Here is a 14,687-nt window from a genome sequence, read left to right on the forward strand (position 1 = left end):
ACAGATTTACACGTACCACTGAGGAAAAATGGGTAGAGTGGACAAATGGAGAGTAAAATGAAAATGTCAGGCCTAAAATAATATGAAACTCCTGTTTTTAAGAAATCTAAAAAAATTCTGACAATGGATCTGTGAGATTCAGTGTCCTTCACTCGATCATCTATATGCCAAGTCTTCTTCAAATAGCTCTTTTGGAAATCATTTTGTTGGAGGTGAAATAACATTTTTCTGCCCTTCGAAATGGTATTTGTGATATTTTTTATAGAGTCAACTAAAGAGGAAAAATGGAAGTGGAAAATGAGTCTTTGTAACAAACAGCAGATCCAAATTAAAACTAGTTCTCTGCTAAAGTTGTTTGGTCATTCAAGAAACTTTTTATGTCTGGATGTTTGTGGCGTTTGAAATAATAAAAAATATATTTATCTGGAAATAACTGAGGTAATTTTGTCTGCTCTATACAGGTTCTTGTACCCATTTCATTGGACATGGACTAATAAACTATATTTGCTGCTGCTTTTCTAAATCATGCACAACATTTCTAAAGATTTGTGCTACATATGTTTTATCCTTGCAGATTGCTCTTTTTGTGTGTTTGTTTTGTTGCCAGCTGTAAAGTGAAATCTTAAATACTACTAAATAATCTTATTTTTGATGAATAGTAATCAGGAGAAAGAATTATGTTACAGACATGAGTTTTGGCAGCTGAATGCTGCTAATCATATTTTGGCACCATTGGTAGTTAATAGTGGGCATGCAGCCCATGCTGTTTGTGTTTACTCTTTGTCTTCTTCTCCTCCATTATGGAAATGTTTAAAGGAAATGCAGTACGTTGCTTGAACGGAAGGCAGTCATTGTAGTGCAGAGTATAAACGTATGTGTAGTGTTTGTTCTTTTTTTATGTTGTAGTTCATTTAATTTTAGTTATTAGCAGATTTCTTCTGCATAAATTATTGGTGTAACAATGGATTTTGAAGAGCAGATCTGTACCCACAGGATAAACATGATGCGTCTTTTCCACTGGGGCCTAAAACTGCACACAACTGTAAGCCGTGTTGTTGATGAGAGTCATGATTCATTAATTAGTAAAATTTGTTTGTGTCGCTTTACATCCCATGCCTGAATGATCAGCATCAGTGTTAAATCCTCTGTGATCAGTGGGTACAGTATGTTTGTGTTTTATCAGGTTGCGTGTGCAAACTAGTCTCTTGAGTTACCTCTTTGGACATAATGCTGTGCTGCGTGCGTGTGTGTGTGTCTCTTCTGTCCGTAATTATGTCCGGCCCTTTTCATTATAGATCAGCTTGAAAAGAAAAGCTGTGAAATCTGTCAGATTTCCCCTCATTTAAACACACAGGTTCAGTTAAAGTCTTCCACCAAAGACACTGAATAAAACAGCTGTGCTTTTCCCCTCTCTGTAGTGGGGATACATACATACACCCCCTCACACACACACACCATTGGTGCTTTGTTGTAAAGAGGAAAAGAGTAGGAGGGAGAGTGACTGACTGAGAAAGCAAACAAGAGCTGGAGCGCTGTTCAAAAGCTTCTGGGATTTGATTTATGTGATCCGTTTCAGAAGGGGAGACAAATATAGCTGATATAGCACACCATGTATTATGTAGAGAAGATTCTATTGTTTACTGTACATTACTATGTTTTATTATTTAGCTTGTTTTATGTCTCCCAGGGGAGTGAATTTTATTCAAATACAGAGCTTCACATGAACAACAGATTCAAAACAAACACAGACAGAGAAATGGCGCTAATTCTTCCTCTCCTTCTTTTTCTGTTTTGTCCAGCAGAGCGAGAGACATTCAAGGGTGTGACGAACTTCAGCACCTTCCTGCTGGACTCTTCCAAAGGGACCCTTTTCCTGGGCGCCAAAGATGCCATTCTAGCTGTGGACACCAACAACCTGAAGCAACCGCCAAAAAAGGTGATGCTGCAGTGCAGGATAAGAGCAAATTTATATGTGTGTGGGCTGTGTGGATAGAAATGGACCCAAATTATCAAATGTTTCCTTTTCACACCAGATGAAACAAATAAGTAATTTGAGAAAACTATTCATTCTTGTAAACCTATGAGTTTTATAAGTATGTCACCCTGAAATCCTCTGGAGTATTTTTTTTATAACTACAAAGTATTTATGTTGACATTTTGCCTTTTCTGTACAGTATTGCTATTGCACAGAAAATTAACCATTGTGAGACAATAAAGTATATTTCTATTCTGTTCTATTCAAAATCCTGATGATCAGCTCATAAAAGTTAGAGAACATGTATATGACATAAACACTAGAACAGGCTTGATTTGATAAAAAAAAATCATAAAAAATGCTAAGGGAAAGGGTGAATTATGCTCAAAGCAAATTTTCTTTTATTCCAAAAAGATGAGAAGACAAGTTTCAATCACTTCTGGATCTCACACATGTGGATATGGATTATAAATAACAAAGTGTTGTATTTTTAACTGGATTGTTTTTCCTGGATTTGCCCTTTTGCCTCATGTTTCAGACACATGAGGCAAAGAAAGAAAACTGTGCAAGAAAACTTCTTCCAGAGTTTGAGAAAAGAGCGAGTCTCACCTCTTGATAATATGAACATAACATATTTGAGTTAAAGGATCTTTAAAGATCAGCTTGTTCCAGTGAAAGGCAACAATAGCAAATCTTTTTGGGTTACAGGATGTGATTAATCTGATATTGATCAGCTATTGGTAAGCAGTTGTTGACGTATCTGGTTCTTTCTTCTCACCTTCCTTCAGATTGATTGGGCCGTACCGGAAGAGAAGAGGAAATCTTGCGTGGGGAAAGGAAAGACGGAGGTGAGACTTTTTAAAGCCATTCATCTCCGGTTTGATTTTGAAATAACTCAGATTTATAGACACAATAAGGTATTGTGAATTAATTCTAGCTAATTTTTTGTGTAGCTTGATTTAGAGGAACTCCTGCTGTTTGCTGTTTCAGTATCAACAATCTGGAAAATACAAAAAAAAAAAAATGATGAACTTCAATTTTTTTGCTTGACATTAGCCTAGTTTCTGGTTTTAGCTCAAACCAGTTTTAAAAAGTCAAGCTTCAAAACCACTGCAATTTCCTTTATGCCGTTCACTTTGACCTGATTTTAAATAAAATTGTACTATGAGGCGTTATTGATTTGATTTAAGACAGAAAATTGCAACTTATCAAACAGTTTTGAAAGTATTGGATAATTACCTACTCCTTAGGTAATGATGTTATCTGTGACATCCAAAAGTTTTTTTGTCCTTTTTTCAAAATGCTTAATTTGTCTTGTGATTGTGGGATAAGCATAGCAGGCTTCTTTCTGCCAGCTGACCAACAGTGTGCAGCATGGCAAATACATATTCTAGTTCTATGGTCAATTATTATAATTTTTTTTTTGGCCTTGGACTTTTTTTGTTTTGTTTATCAGTGCAACATGAATGTGATATGGGTAGATGTGGTCAGCCTCACTAGATATTTTCATTCTTATTTTCTATAAAATTTACATAAAACAACAACAAAAAAAATAATAATACAAGAAAAAATCCCTTGTATTGTATGAAGGAAAACAAGTGACAAAGATACAAAAACCTGAAACATTTCATGTAATTTTGTGATACTATTTTTATATTTTTGGGACATACGTACCTGTAGGTGGTATGTACTGGATCCAAGTTGTATTTACCTCTGCACCTATTTTTGTAGCATACATTGGTGTGTGTGTGTGTGTTTTACAAGCCCATATTGCTGGGCATCAGACATGAAGTTCTGGGACTGATGCCAGGCCCTCATACAGCGTGTTAGCTCGCGAAGGGACACAGAAGCAGGAGACAGGCTGTATATAAAGTCACAGATGTCCACTAACCGCCGGAAACTGATTAAATAGAGCGTAAAGTACAGTCAAGCTTTGCCTCTTCTTCTACAGTGTCTACTTAAAGTAAATACTAACAACGTGTATTTGTTCATTCATGCCGAAGTGATTCATAGTTTTTTTTGAAATGCAATGTCAGATTGACAACGCTTTTAAGCTTTAATGGATACTTGTGAAATTACCGCCTCTCAACCGTGTTCCAGTAAGTCACCTTTGTATACTCAAAGTTCATTTTAGCAGTTTAGTGATTTCTTTGTTCCTGTGTAAAAAAACTGGGAAGCTGACTCACTGATAAAAGCAAGAATACAAAGGGATTTTTTTTCCTGTAAAAACATTGATTAAAAGATTATGCCTGAGTTAGAGGGAATAAGAAGAGAGAAGGAAGCAACTATGAGAAAAAGCAAGACTGCGTTTAGAAAACCACGGCGACAGACTCAACAGAAGACCACCTGCATGTGTTTGTGGGCTTGGTTATCTTTGAAAGAGACAGCTTAGAACCGCTGGAGTGAGAACATTCTGGAGAACTGAGGATTTTTGTCTCCTCACCTTTCACACCACATTTCAGGGTTTATACAGCTTTAGAGTGAAGGTAGATTTACTGGGGAAACTAGGAAACTAGCGGTTTACTTAAACATTTGCTAACTTAGAAACCCTCTTCTCAAGCAGCTTTCCTAAGCTAACCACAACGTTATATTTCTGGGCTTTTATTGTCTTTTTCTAAGGTTCATTGACAACATAACATGCATAGTTTTCTTCAATAAAAACAGGATCAGAATTGTGCTGATCCAGGCTCAAATATTTGCATACATGTTTGCTAATACTTTTAGCTTCAGCTTGATGGCTGCAAATATGTGTGAGGTTAAAGTTCAACTTGCTAAACTTGAACATAAGTGGGGAGGCATGCTACACTTTTCCCTTCCACATTTTCTAACTGGGAAGGAAACGTTTCACTCCAGAAACTGAGACAGACTATTTCCTGGATCAGGATGGTACTCTGGTACAACTCTGGAATAAACTTAAGAGCCTATTAAGAATAATCAGTTTCTCTGATTTTACTTTTTATAGGTTTATGTTTGAGTAAAATGAACATTGTTTTTTATTCTATGAACTACTGACATGTCTCCAAAATTCCAAGCAAAAATTTAGTATTTATTTGCAGAAATCATATCTATTGATTTGATGATCATATCACCAAGTGGATACCAATAATGCAGGTCCCATTGGCTGAACTGGTAAAATTTAAATCATTACTGCAGGATTTCACTAAACACAGATTATGAATATGGAAATGCCAGATGCAATAGATTTTCTTCCAAATTAATTTGATCTGTTTATTCATCATATGACTGTAAAATGCCTACAACGAACCCATGAGTTAAGGAATATCTTATTCCATCTGGCAGCTTCATTTAGTTAAAAGGTTGAAATCATAGAGTTAGTCATTAAAAATGAATAGAGTAACAATAGTCTTATTGTTGTGTTAATTTAAAGCGACACATTAAAATCTTAATCCTGATTTGAGGCTGTATTAATGACTGGAGGGTATTTTGGTTGGCAGTGGGCCTCCCACGGAGCTGAACCAGCATGGCGGTGGCGGCTGGTGCGGGTTAGCGGGGAGGGCTGGTTCAGGTGACATGATCTGGGCTTGGGAGAGGATCTGTTCCCTGGGGAAGAGGTGACTCAGGCCTGGAGCTCATCCAGAAAAACATGCAGTCTTTGTGCTGCACACACACACACACACACACACACACACACACACACACACACACACACACACACACACACACACACACACACACACACACACACACACACACACACACACACACACACACACACATGCACACCCCCACACACAAACACACTTCAATATAAATTACCTGCGTCATCTTTTCCTGCTAAGTGAGGTGAGACTATAAAGGTATTTTTCCACTTCAGACAGACAGAAGAAATAAAAGTATTACATTGTTGGTCTGCTGTTGATTGTTTTTAGATCATGAACAAAAGAAAGCTATATTCCCAAAACAAAACTTTTAAAAGACCAAAATATTAATATCTAAAACATTTTAAAACATATGCAGGTATGACATCATTGTTCGTTATTTATCTACTTTGTGCATCAATCTGCAATATACCTTCAAATGTGGGATATACTATGAATATTTACATGGAAAGTTTTCACACAGAAATCTAAGAATGTATTATTATATTTACAAAATGTTGAAGTTGAACCAAGGAGTCATACTTGGGCCTGACTGATTTCTGTAACTTTGTCTCCCCCTGCAGGCGGACTGCAACAACTACATCCGTCTGTTGGAGTTCCTGAACGACGGTCTCATCTACGTGTGTGGCACCTACGCCTTTGACCCCCAGTGTGCATTTCTGGTGAGTGTGTCCATCATCTTCATACTTCTAGGCAACAGCATGTGAATAATTGGCTGCAAACAAGTCATTATCTGCTCTGTGTTTGAGTTAAGAGTGGCTATTAAATTTCAGACACAAACGTAAATGTATTTTATTCAGTTTTCATGTAAAACGTCTAGGTGCATAGAAAGTAAAACATGTTTTTCCTACTTTTTATCCAAATAGAAATCTAAGGAGAGTTTTTTATGGATTTGTATGTGGTTATAGAACCACCTCACACTGACTCTACAGCTCAGCCAGATCCTTACTGGCGCCTCTGGGCAGTTTAGTTTAACCCAGTCGTGTTTTTTTTCTGTCATCCTGCAGCACCTTCCCTCCTTCACGTTGGAAAAAACAGAGGATGGAGCAGTGAAGATGGAGACTGGGAAGGGCAAATGCCCCTTTGAGCCCAATCAGCGTTACACAGCTGTAATGGCAGGCAAGTGGGAAAACTTTGGATCAGTTCTTAACTGGCTTAATTCATGCTTCCCAAGCCTGCTCTGTTATAAATGTTCCTCTTTCTTCTCTTCAGATGGCATCCTATACACAGCAGCCACCAGTAACTTCCTGGGAACTTCCTATGACATCTGCAGGGCAACGGGCCCCGAGCAGGAGCGCGTCCGAACCGACCAATCCATCAACTGGCTCAACGGTGAGGCACTCAGAAGTTCTCCAGCACCCAAATACACACATTTGATCTTAATGTCACGTCTTGTGATTGACCTTACTGGACATTTGGTTTTGTTGTTTATGTATTCAGACCCAGAGTTTGTGAGCTCGGCGTTGATAGAGCAGGCCCCAGACAGCAACCCGACCGGAGACGACGACAAAATCTACTTCTTCTTCACTGAGATGGCCAAAGAGCATGATCTGTACACCAAAGTGCCGAGGGTGGTGCGGGTTTGCAAGGTAACCCAGAGATTTGACAAAATTGACTTATTTGCATTTCTTTTTTTGGCTTTGCTGGAGTAAATATACGCTGTCTGATTGTTCAGTCTGACGTGGGAGGGATGAAGACTCTGCAGCGACGATGGACCACCTTTCTCAAGGCGCAGCTGGTGTGTGAAGACAAAGCGAGTGGTCAGCGCTACAACATCCTGACAGACGTTTTCACGACTCAACACTCCCCAGAAGACCCCAGCAGCACACACTTCTACGGGCTGTTCACCTCACAGTGGTAAGAACAGTCAGAGAAAACAATTACCTGAAAATATGCTTTATAAAAGTGTTGAATATGTGGGCAAAAATTGCACAGCAGTGACCAAATTTTAAATAGATGGTAACTTCCTTTTTAATATTTTACCAGGGCGTGATACAGACAAGTAAGACAAAACAGTTTTCTAAACTTTAAACCACGCTTTGTAATTTTGCCCCTTTCTTGTTTCTTTTTTCCCAGGGAACCCAATGATATCTCAGCGGTGTGCGTCTTCAGTCTGTTTGACATCAGCAAAGTGATGGACGGTCCTTTTAAAGAGCTGAAGAAGACATGTGAGAACTGGAACAGTCCTGAGACTGTCCCCACACCAAGACCAGGCCAGGTGCCGAGCGCCACCGCTCTTTCTGCTTTCATTAATACATTTTGTTTTCTCCTCATTTAATTATTTTCTTTTTTTTTTTTTTACTGTTTAGTGTTTGAACAGCGACTTAAAGGCTCAGGGATTCGGATCCTCATTGAAACTTCCTGATAAGGTGCTGACTTTTGTGAGGGATCACCCTCTGATGGAGAACAGCGTCACTGCAGCGCCCCTGCTGGTCCGGAAGGGAATTAAATACACCACTCTGGCTGTGACGCTGATGGGCGAGGCGGAGGACCGGAGAGGAGCCGTCCTCCATCTTGGAACAGGTCAGAAGAAAGGAATAGAGATTAAACTTCTAAAATATGAAAACTTTTATTTTGAGTCACTATGCTTATATTTCTCAACTACATTTTAAACTATTCATTCAGGCAATTTTTAAAATGCTCAAACAGTTGATTGGCTTAAAACTCAAATATTTAAAATAGCGGCAGAAAATAAAATTTAGTTTGTATTAATTTAATATGACTTTTTTTTTATTTGAACTTAAATAAAAACATTTTAATTGGTTCCTGTGTTGTAGATCGCGGGGAGCTCCACCAGGTGGCAGTAGCGAACCAGAATGCAACTTTACTTCAAGAGATTCCTCTTTTCTCACCCCAAGAGCCTGTTAACAATATAATAATGCATCAGGTAAAGCATTAGCTTTTGTCTCTCACATCCAGCCTCTCATTTTTTTTTTATTTAGCTTGTTGAATCGTAAAATTAAATTGCTAGTTTTAGTGTGTGTTGGTTCTGTAAGGCGTCGCTGTGTTTCCAGGGCCAAGCGCTGGTGGGCAGCCCGCAGTCGGTGGCTAAAGTCCAGACTGAAGGCTGCGCTCTGTACTCCAGCTGTGAGGTCTGTGCCAGAGCCAGAGGAGTTGGCTGCGAGTGGAGCGCAGAGGACAAAACCTGCAGATTCACACTCACAGAGTGAGTATAACAACAGAAAGACGTCTGAAGCTGAAAATGTAGGGCAGATTACCCCTAAGTTAGATATTAAAGGCGACTTTTAGATTATCTTTGACGCTTTCCATTTTATATAATGTAAATGTTTTGCTTCATTCATCAAATATTTATCAAGATTATTCTTCTTACATCACTAAAAATAGTCAAGACAGGGTAATGTATAAGACAGAAACAGACTTCATTGTAATTCAACTGTATGTTTAGAATGTACATATTGAGTGAAATGTCTCTTAAAAGACAGAAAGAAAAAAGAGAGAAAGAATAAACTAAATAAAATTAATAAATCAATTTTAATGAGGCACTAATTAAAGGAGCAATTATAAAAAAAATCCAAAATAATCCACACTACTAAAATCCACAATTAACAATCAAGCAATGATTAAAGATATCAGGAATCAGACAAGCATCAAACAAAAAACTAATTAAACTTTGATTTTTATTCTTTGTTTTTCTGCCACCTTTTCTTTCCTAAACAACTAATTGACAATTTTTTGTCGCATTAGTCGCTTTACTTCACAGCATTTTGCCAGAAAGTAGCAAGAACGGGGAAAATCACGTTTTTAAATTGAGAAATTTCAATTAATAATTTTTCCTTTGCTAAAAAAATTATCGGATTATTTGTTGCCACTTTATTTTTATTTTGTTTGCTTGCCCTAGATTGGATTAATAATAGTTAGTTTACAACAGTAACTAAAGTAGCTAACTATACAAGAAGTCCATTCTGTTACACCCATCTTGTTCTGTTAGTCCTTATTTGTAATAAGTAATAATAATGAATGACCAAACAGTCAGAAAACATATTAAGAAAAAAAACATCACATAATTAAAAATAAACGAACCAAACATAGTTATTGGACAAAAGGAAATAGAAGAACAAACATTAGCCAACAATCTGAGTGATTCTCTGTTTTTCTGCTTCCAGTCCTGGTTCAGGTGACGTTGTGGATGAGGCCTTAAAAAGCTGTGATTCTCAAGCGGGTAAGTAGATCCAGGTGTCACATAAAATGAGCAAAGGTTTCTCTTTTGTTTTCGAACCTTCACATCTCGTGGTAAATACAGTTTTTAAGCTCTCTGCTTCCCTGTGCTGTAGGACGATGCGATCCATCCACCAAGGTGCTGAAAGTCTCCCCTGGGCTGCAGATCCTGTTGCCATGTGTCCAGCTTTCTCCTCGGCCTTGCAGCTGGGAGTATCCTCCCCACAGACACACCAGGCAGCACCACTCTGACTTGGCGGTGACCGTGACAGAGGAAAACCTGGGGAGCTACGTTTGCACATGCCTGGTACAGATTTATTTTTGTGTCTATGAAGTCTTACAAAAGTATCCATGGTGACTCATATTTATGTAATAGAGCAAGATCAGTTTGTACAAACAAACAAAAATCCAAATAATGTGACCTTAGTCAATACTTTTCCAATCACCTTTTACTACATTTAGCTGCAGGTCATTTGGGGTAAGTCTCTAGCAGCTTTACACATATTGAGACTGAAAATGTGTCTTTGCAAAACGACTCCTGCACAGTTAGATTGGATGGAAAGCATGTTATATTTATATTTATTATGTCTGTAGGTAAAGTTTCCTGTTTGGCAAGAAAGCTGACTCAAATCACTAATCAAATCTGCCTAATGGCATAAACAAAGTTGATTAATTGATTATGAACTGAACAGAATATCTTTTATATTAACTGTTCCTCATATGGCTGGCAGTGAACTCTGAATTGAATGTATTTTAAAAATATCATCAATAATAATAATAATAATAATTATTATTATTAACATTGTTAATAATTATTCATATTATTATTATTATTATTATTGACAACAATAATAATAATATGAAAATTGAACTTCAGAGGATTTTTTAAACAAAAGATTTCTTTAAAAATATAATTAAAACATTTTTTTTCCCACTTAGCATCTCCACAAACATTTCGCTATCCTATTGCACAAAGTTAGTAGTTTTACCAAATTAACTTAAGAGTCTGAATCCTTTTGAAGGCATTGTATCACACTTTTTGCTTTATCCCAGTATTTTTTTTGTCTTTCAGGAGGGAGGACCTAACGTCAGAGACCCGACCCCCTGCCGGCGAGCGGCTTTTTTCCTGAACTTTGAGGAACCCAATGCTAGAGGATCGTCTGCCCTGAATGGAAACCGACATCACTTAGCAATCTATGTCCTTTTATTCTTCTTAGGTCTAGTATGTGGAGCAATTCTTCTCTATGTCTTAAACCCATGGAAAAACAGCACCCGCTCTGGCAATCGCGCTCCCGATAACTCGTTGTCATCGGGAAAGGAGCAGAAATTGCTGTGCTCTTTGACAACGCCGCAGTCCCAAAGCAGCTCCAGCCTGGTGTCGGACGGATTCAGGTCGTCGGAAAAACAAAACGGCAAGACGACGTCAACCACGGCCACTACGCTGCTCAGCAGTCAGGGTAACGGTGGCCCCCATGCTAACAGCTACAGCGGCTCCAGGATTAGCAGCAACACGAGCAATGGGCATTCTCTGTACAGCAACTGCGACACCAGTGGCAGCGGGCTGAAGCTCAACTCCGAGATCCTAGTAGCGAACACGCTGGGGGGCAGGACGGGGACGAGGGACTGGGGGCGGCCAGATTTGGGAGAGAAGGAGGCGGGGGAGGGAAATGGAGTGGATGAATTGCTGGGAGCGAGGAAGAAAGGACTAGAGGACGAGTTCGTCAGTTTGTCAGAATTTCAAGCTCCACTTGCTCCGTGTGAAGAAAGCTCAATATGAAGGAAAACATTCTGCAATCTGCAAATAAACTCAATGCCACTTTAGGTACTGCTAAATGCCTTTGAATGGGAGCTGTGGCATGAAGAGAGAGACTAGGGATCTATGAGAATATGAGTCAAAGTCTCTTCAGAGGACTTCTATGAATGGACTGAAGCGCACCATAAAAAATATAAGCGTGTGATACACCACTCTTGTAACACTCAGGAGAGCCACAGCTTGCATTGTTTGGATATAAATGGCAAATGTAAATAACTGAGAAGTGAACATGAAAGTCAGTCGTCGTGTATTTCCAATGTTAGCAGGAAATAAAAGATGAAATGCCTACATGTGTAGACGTGGAAAAGCCATATTTTGTTGCCGTACTGTCATTCACCTGTACCGATGGAACTTCAAAAGTCAAAGTGCACTTCAGTTGTAGCTCCTTTCTCTGTAACTAGGTGTCGCTAATTCTCTCTCTCTGTGGTCGCACCGTTCATACCGCACACCCTGATGGATCCAAACGCACCAAAGGACTGCTGAGCCACGCAGGGCCCAGTTCTGGCACCAGTCTGGGCCCCAGTGATGGAGAGATGTCGCTGTCAGAGACTAAAGAACCAAAGACAGGACTGTTCCTGTCAACATGACTGATGTCCCCAAGAGCTTCACAGATTCAGGGTCAGATTCCTGTCCGGGTTTGGGAGCCGACCCGCTTTCCAGATTATTGAAACAAGTCGAACGTCTTTCAAATGATGTCTTAAAGATTGGACCTTTTTTAACTCAGAGCCACCGTCACCTCATTCTGTAAGTGGATTTCAACCTAAATGTCTTGTTTTTTTGTCATGTGTTTTATAATAAAAGAAAGAGTGGTGTTGTCATTGCATCTTCCTATTTCTTTCTCTGAAATCATTAAATATCACAAAATGTAATTATTTCTAAATGAAATATTTACTAGGATTATGTTTGTCTGATATTAAAGTACGTTTGGTGTTCTGGATTCATTTAAAGTTAAATTAAAACAAAAACTTTTATTTATTCCAAAGGAGAATTACATGTTATTGTAACTCAGACCTTTCTTCAAAGAGTAGCAGTCAGTATTACAGCGGCTCTGAAGAAGCTCCTGACTGAAGACTCATTAAGAGGACGCTCATGATTTTCCATATTTTGAAACATTGAATTGTGACAATGTTGAGTTTTATTAGATAGATGGAATCCTGAATTGGAGGGTAATTTTATTGACCCATCAGTTTACAGTGTAAACAAGGTAAAACCAATGAAAGTCGAGGGTTACTCCATTTCCCTGGAGATCTTTCTTCTGTCAGGTTCTGCAGTAAATACTCCTGTAACAACAATACACATTGTAGGGTAGAAACGATAAACTCAAAGTCAGAAGTTGATAATCCATTTCTACATTTGGATACGGGAATGACGGTTTTTGTAACTTTGACATCAGGCCTACTTTACTTTTATTCAGAATTTAAAAAACCTCTTGATCTTCAGTTTCTCTCCCTTTTTTTGCATCTCCAACATAATGAGACAAAAAACAGCTGAAAGATCTCAAACCTGATTTGTTGACATCTTTATTGGTAATCAGATACGTAAAACTACACAGTGTCACATTATTGCATTGCATATAATTTTTCCCAAGACTGTATCTTAACTTTGTGTATGAAGTTGACCTGCTTTGATTTTTGAACTTTCTGCATTGATGGACCGACCAGAAGAAATATAAAACCACTTCACAAATTCGAGTCTGTGCAACCCAATGCCAAGCAATTCTTCAGATCAGTATCCTTCAGTTTTAATTTAAAGCTGCATATTTAGTTTTATTAAAAAGAAACAGAATCACCAACTGCCAAGCAACACCTTGATCATCTAACATATAACTTGTGATTTATTCTTGATTTTTTCATAAAAACAAAACAAGAGAAAGAATTTAATTTTAGGATAAGCTTTGTTAAAGCTTGTCAAGATTGTTTTCTTTGTGGTTTACAAAGTCCCAGATGTCCTGCATTTCCTTTTCATAAGCCTTTACATCATTATTGGCCTGTTGAATCCTTTTATTTAAAAAGTTATCGACCACAGTGGGGAGTTCGCTCAGGTAAAGGTTCTTCCATGTTATGACTTTCAGTTGCTTTACAACAAGAGAAATCTTGTGAACATCTTCCTGAAAATCTTCTACAAAACGTGTAAGTTCATCGTCCAGGTGTGCCTGTTGGGCAAAAGATTTTTCATGTAAAATGCAGACTCAATTATTTTTTATTGAATAATTATTATCAACTGATCACATTTAAACACAGTGCTGTGAGCCCAGAAACCCACCTTCTTTTTGGCTGCTTCATTCAATCCACCCTGATAATATTTTGTGAGAATTTCCTGCAGAATTACAGAAAAAATTAGTGATCTATTTATGCGTATCGCTATGTAAGAGTTCACTCATAACAGGACTGAATACAAAGCGAATTTCAGTCATTATTGTTGGAAAGCGGCAAAAAAATATTTTCTAAAACAAGTCAACTCGATGTTGAGTTAAAAGTAAAACATTTAAAATCACACTATTTTTTTTTTGCAAAGTTCTGTATTTGTTCAGCTATTGTGCTAAATGTGTGTGTTTGTATTAATCCTTGCATGATAATGACCAAACCTTGTCTATCAAAAGAAAACCTGAGCAATAAACATAATTTATTTACAGTATTTATTTTTACCAGATGCTGCTTTGCTTCCAGTGAGTGTGTGACATGAACCAGTGTAAACAGAGTGAAGATGAGAAGCAGTCCTTTGGTGGCTCCAGGTACGTCTGCTGCTGCCATTATGCTGGAAATTAAAACACTGAACACATTTTTGTCAAATTAATAAAACAAGACTAGAAGTGAAATGTTGCTCTTTCAACAAATCGTAATGTTATAACACATCTTACCAGTTGGATCAGAGAAAGAAGAGCTGATTTTCAGACGCCAACAGAAGAAATGACTAAATCCTGCTCCAAACATGTCTTAAATATTCCTCAGGCTCTCTGTTTTATGTCACGCCTCCGTCTGTGTGTCCTGCCTCTTACGAAATTCTTTCAGTTTTGCTTTACAGGAATAGAGACAACATGTAAGTGAGAAACATATGTTGCACAGTAACCTGTTGGTGTTATAGATGTAACACCTGTTTATGTCTT

At 38.1% G+C, this 14,687-nt stretch overlaps 1 protein-coding gene across 4 annotated transcripts in view; it reads left to right on the forward strand.

Moving 5' to 3' along the window:
• The window catches only part of LOC102222347 (semaphorin-4F), a 75,075-nt gene extending 62,673 nt beyond the window's left edge, over nucleotides 1–12,402 (forward strand). For 3 of the 4 annotated variants that reach the window (XM_023346880.1, XM_023346878.1, XM_023346879.1), the window contains 14 exons: nucleotides 1,800–1,936; nucleotides 2,764–2,823; nucleotides 6,159–6,257; nucleotides 6,603–6,714; nucleotides 6,808–6,927; nucleotides 7,036–7,184; nucleotides 7,271–7,452; nucleotides 7,672–7,813; nucleotides 7,905–8,118; nucleotides 8,373–8,482; nucleotides 8,610–8,761; nucleotides 9,720–9,775; nucleotides 9,888–10,078; nucleotides 10,844–12,402. In XM_023346880.1, the coding sequence (XP_023202648.1) occupies nucleotides 1,800–1,936; nucleotides 2,764–2,823; nucleotides 6,159–6,257; nucleotides 6,603–6,714; nucleotides 6,808–6,927; nucleotides 7,036–7,184; nucleotides 7,271–7,452; nucleotides 7,672–7,813; nucleotides 7,905–8,118; nucleotides 8,373–8,482; nucleotides 8,610–8,761; nucleotides 9,720–9,775; nucleotides 9,888–10,078; nucleotides 10,844–11,548 (2,429 nt within the window). In that variant the 3' untranslated portion in view covers nucleotides 11,549–12,402. The remainder of the gene's footprint in view (nucleotides 1–1,799; nucleotides 1,937–2,763; nucleotides 2,824–6,158; nucleotides 6,258–6,602; nucleotides 6,715–6,807; nucleotides 6,928–7,035; nucleotides 7,185–7,270; nucleotides 7,453–7,671; nucleotides 7,814–7,904; nucleotides 8,119–8,372; nucleotides 8,483–8,609; nucleotides 8,762–9,719; nucleotides 9,776–9,887; nucleotides 10,079–10,843) is intronic. The other variant, XM_005799632.3, reaches the window with a different exon arrangement.
• Nucleotides 12,403–14,687: the final 2,285 nt, after the last annotated feature.

The sequence above is a fragment of the Xiphophorus maculatus genome, chromosome 14 (assembly GCF_002775205.1).
Source record: "Xiphophorus maculatus strain JP 163 A chromosome 14, X_maculatus-5.0-male, whole genome shotgun sequence".
Taxonomy (NCBI): Eukaryota; Metazoa; Chordata; class Actinopteri; order Cyprinodontiformes; family Poeciliidae; genus Xiphophorus; species Xiphophorus maculatus.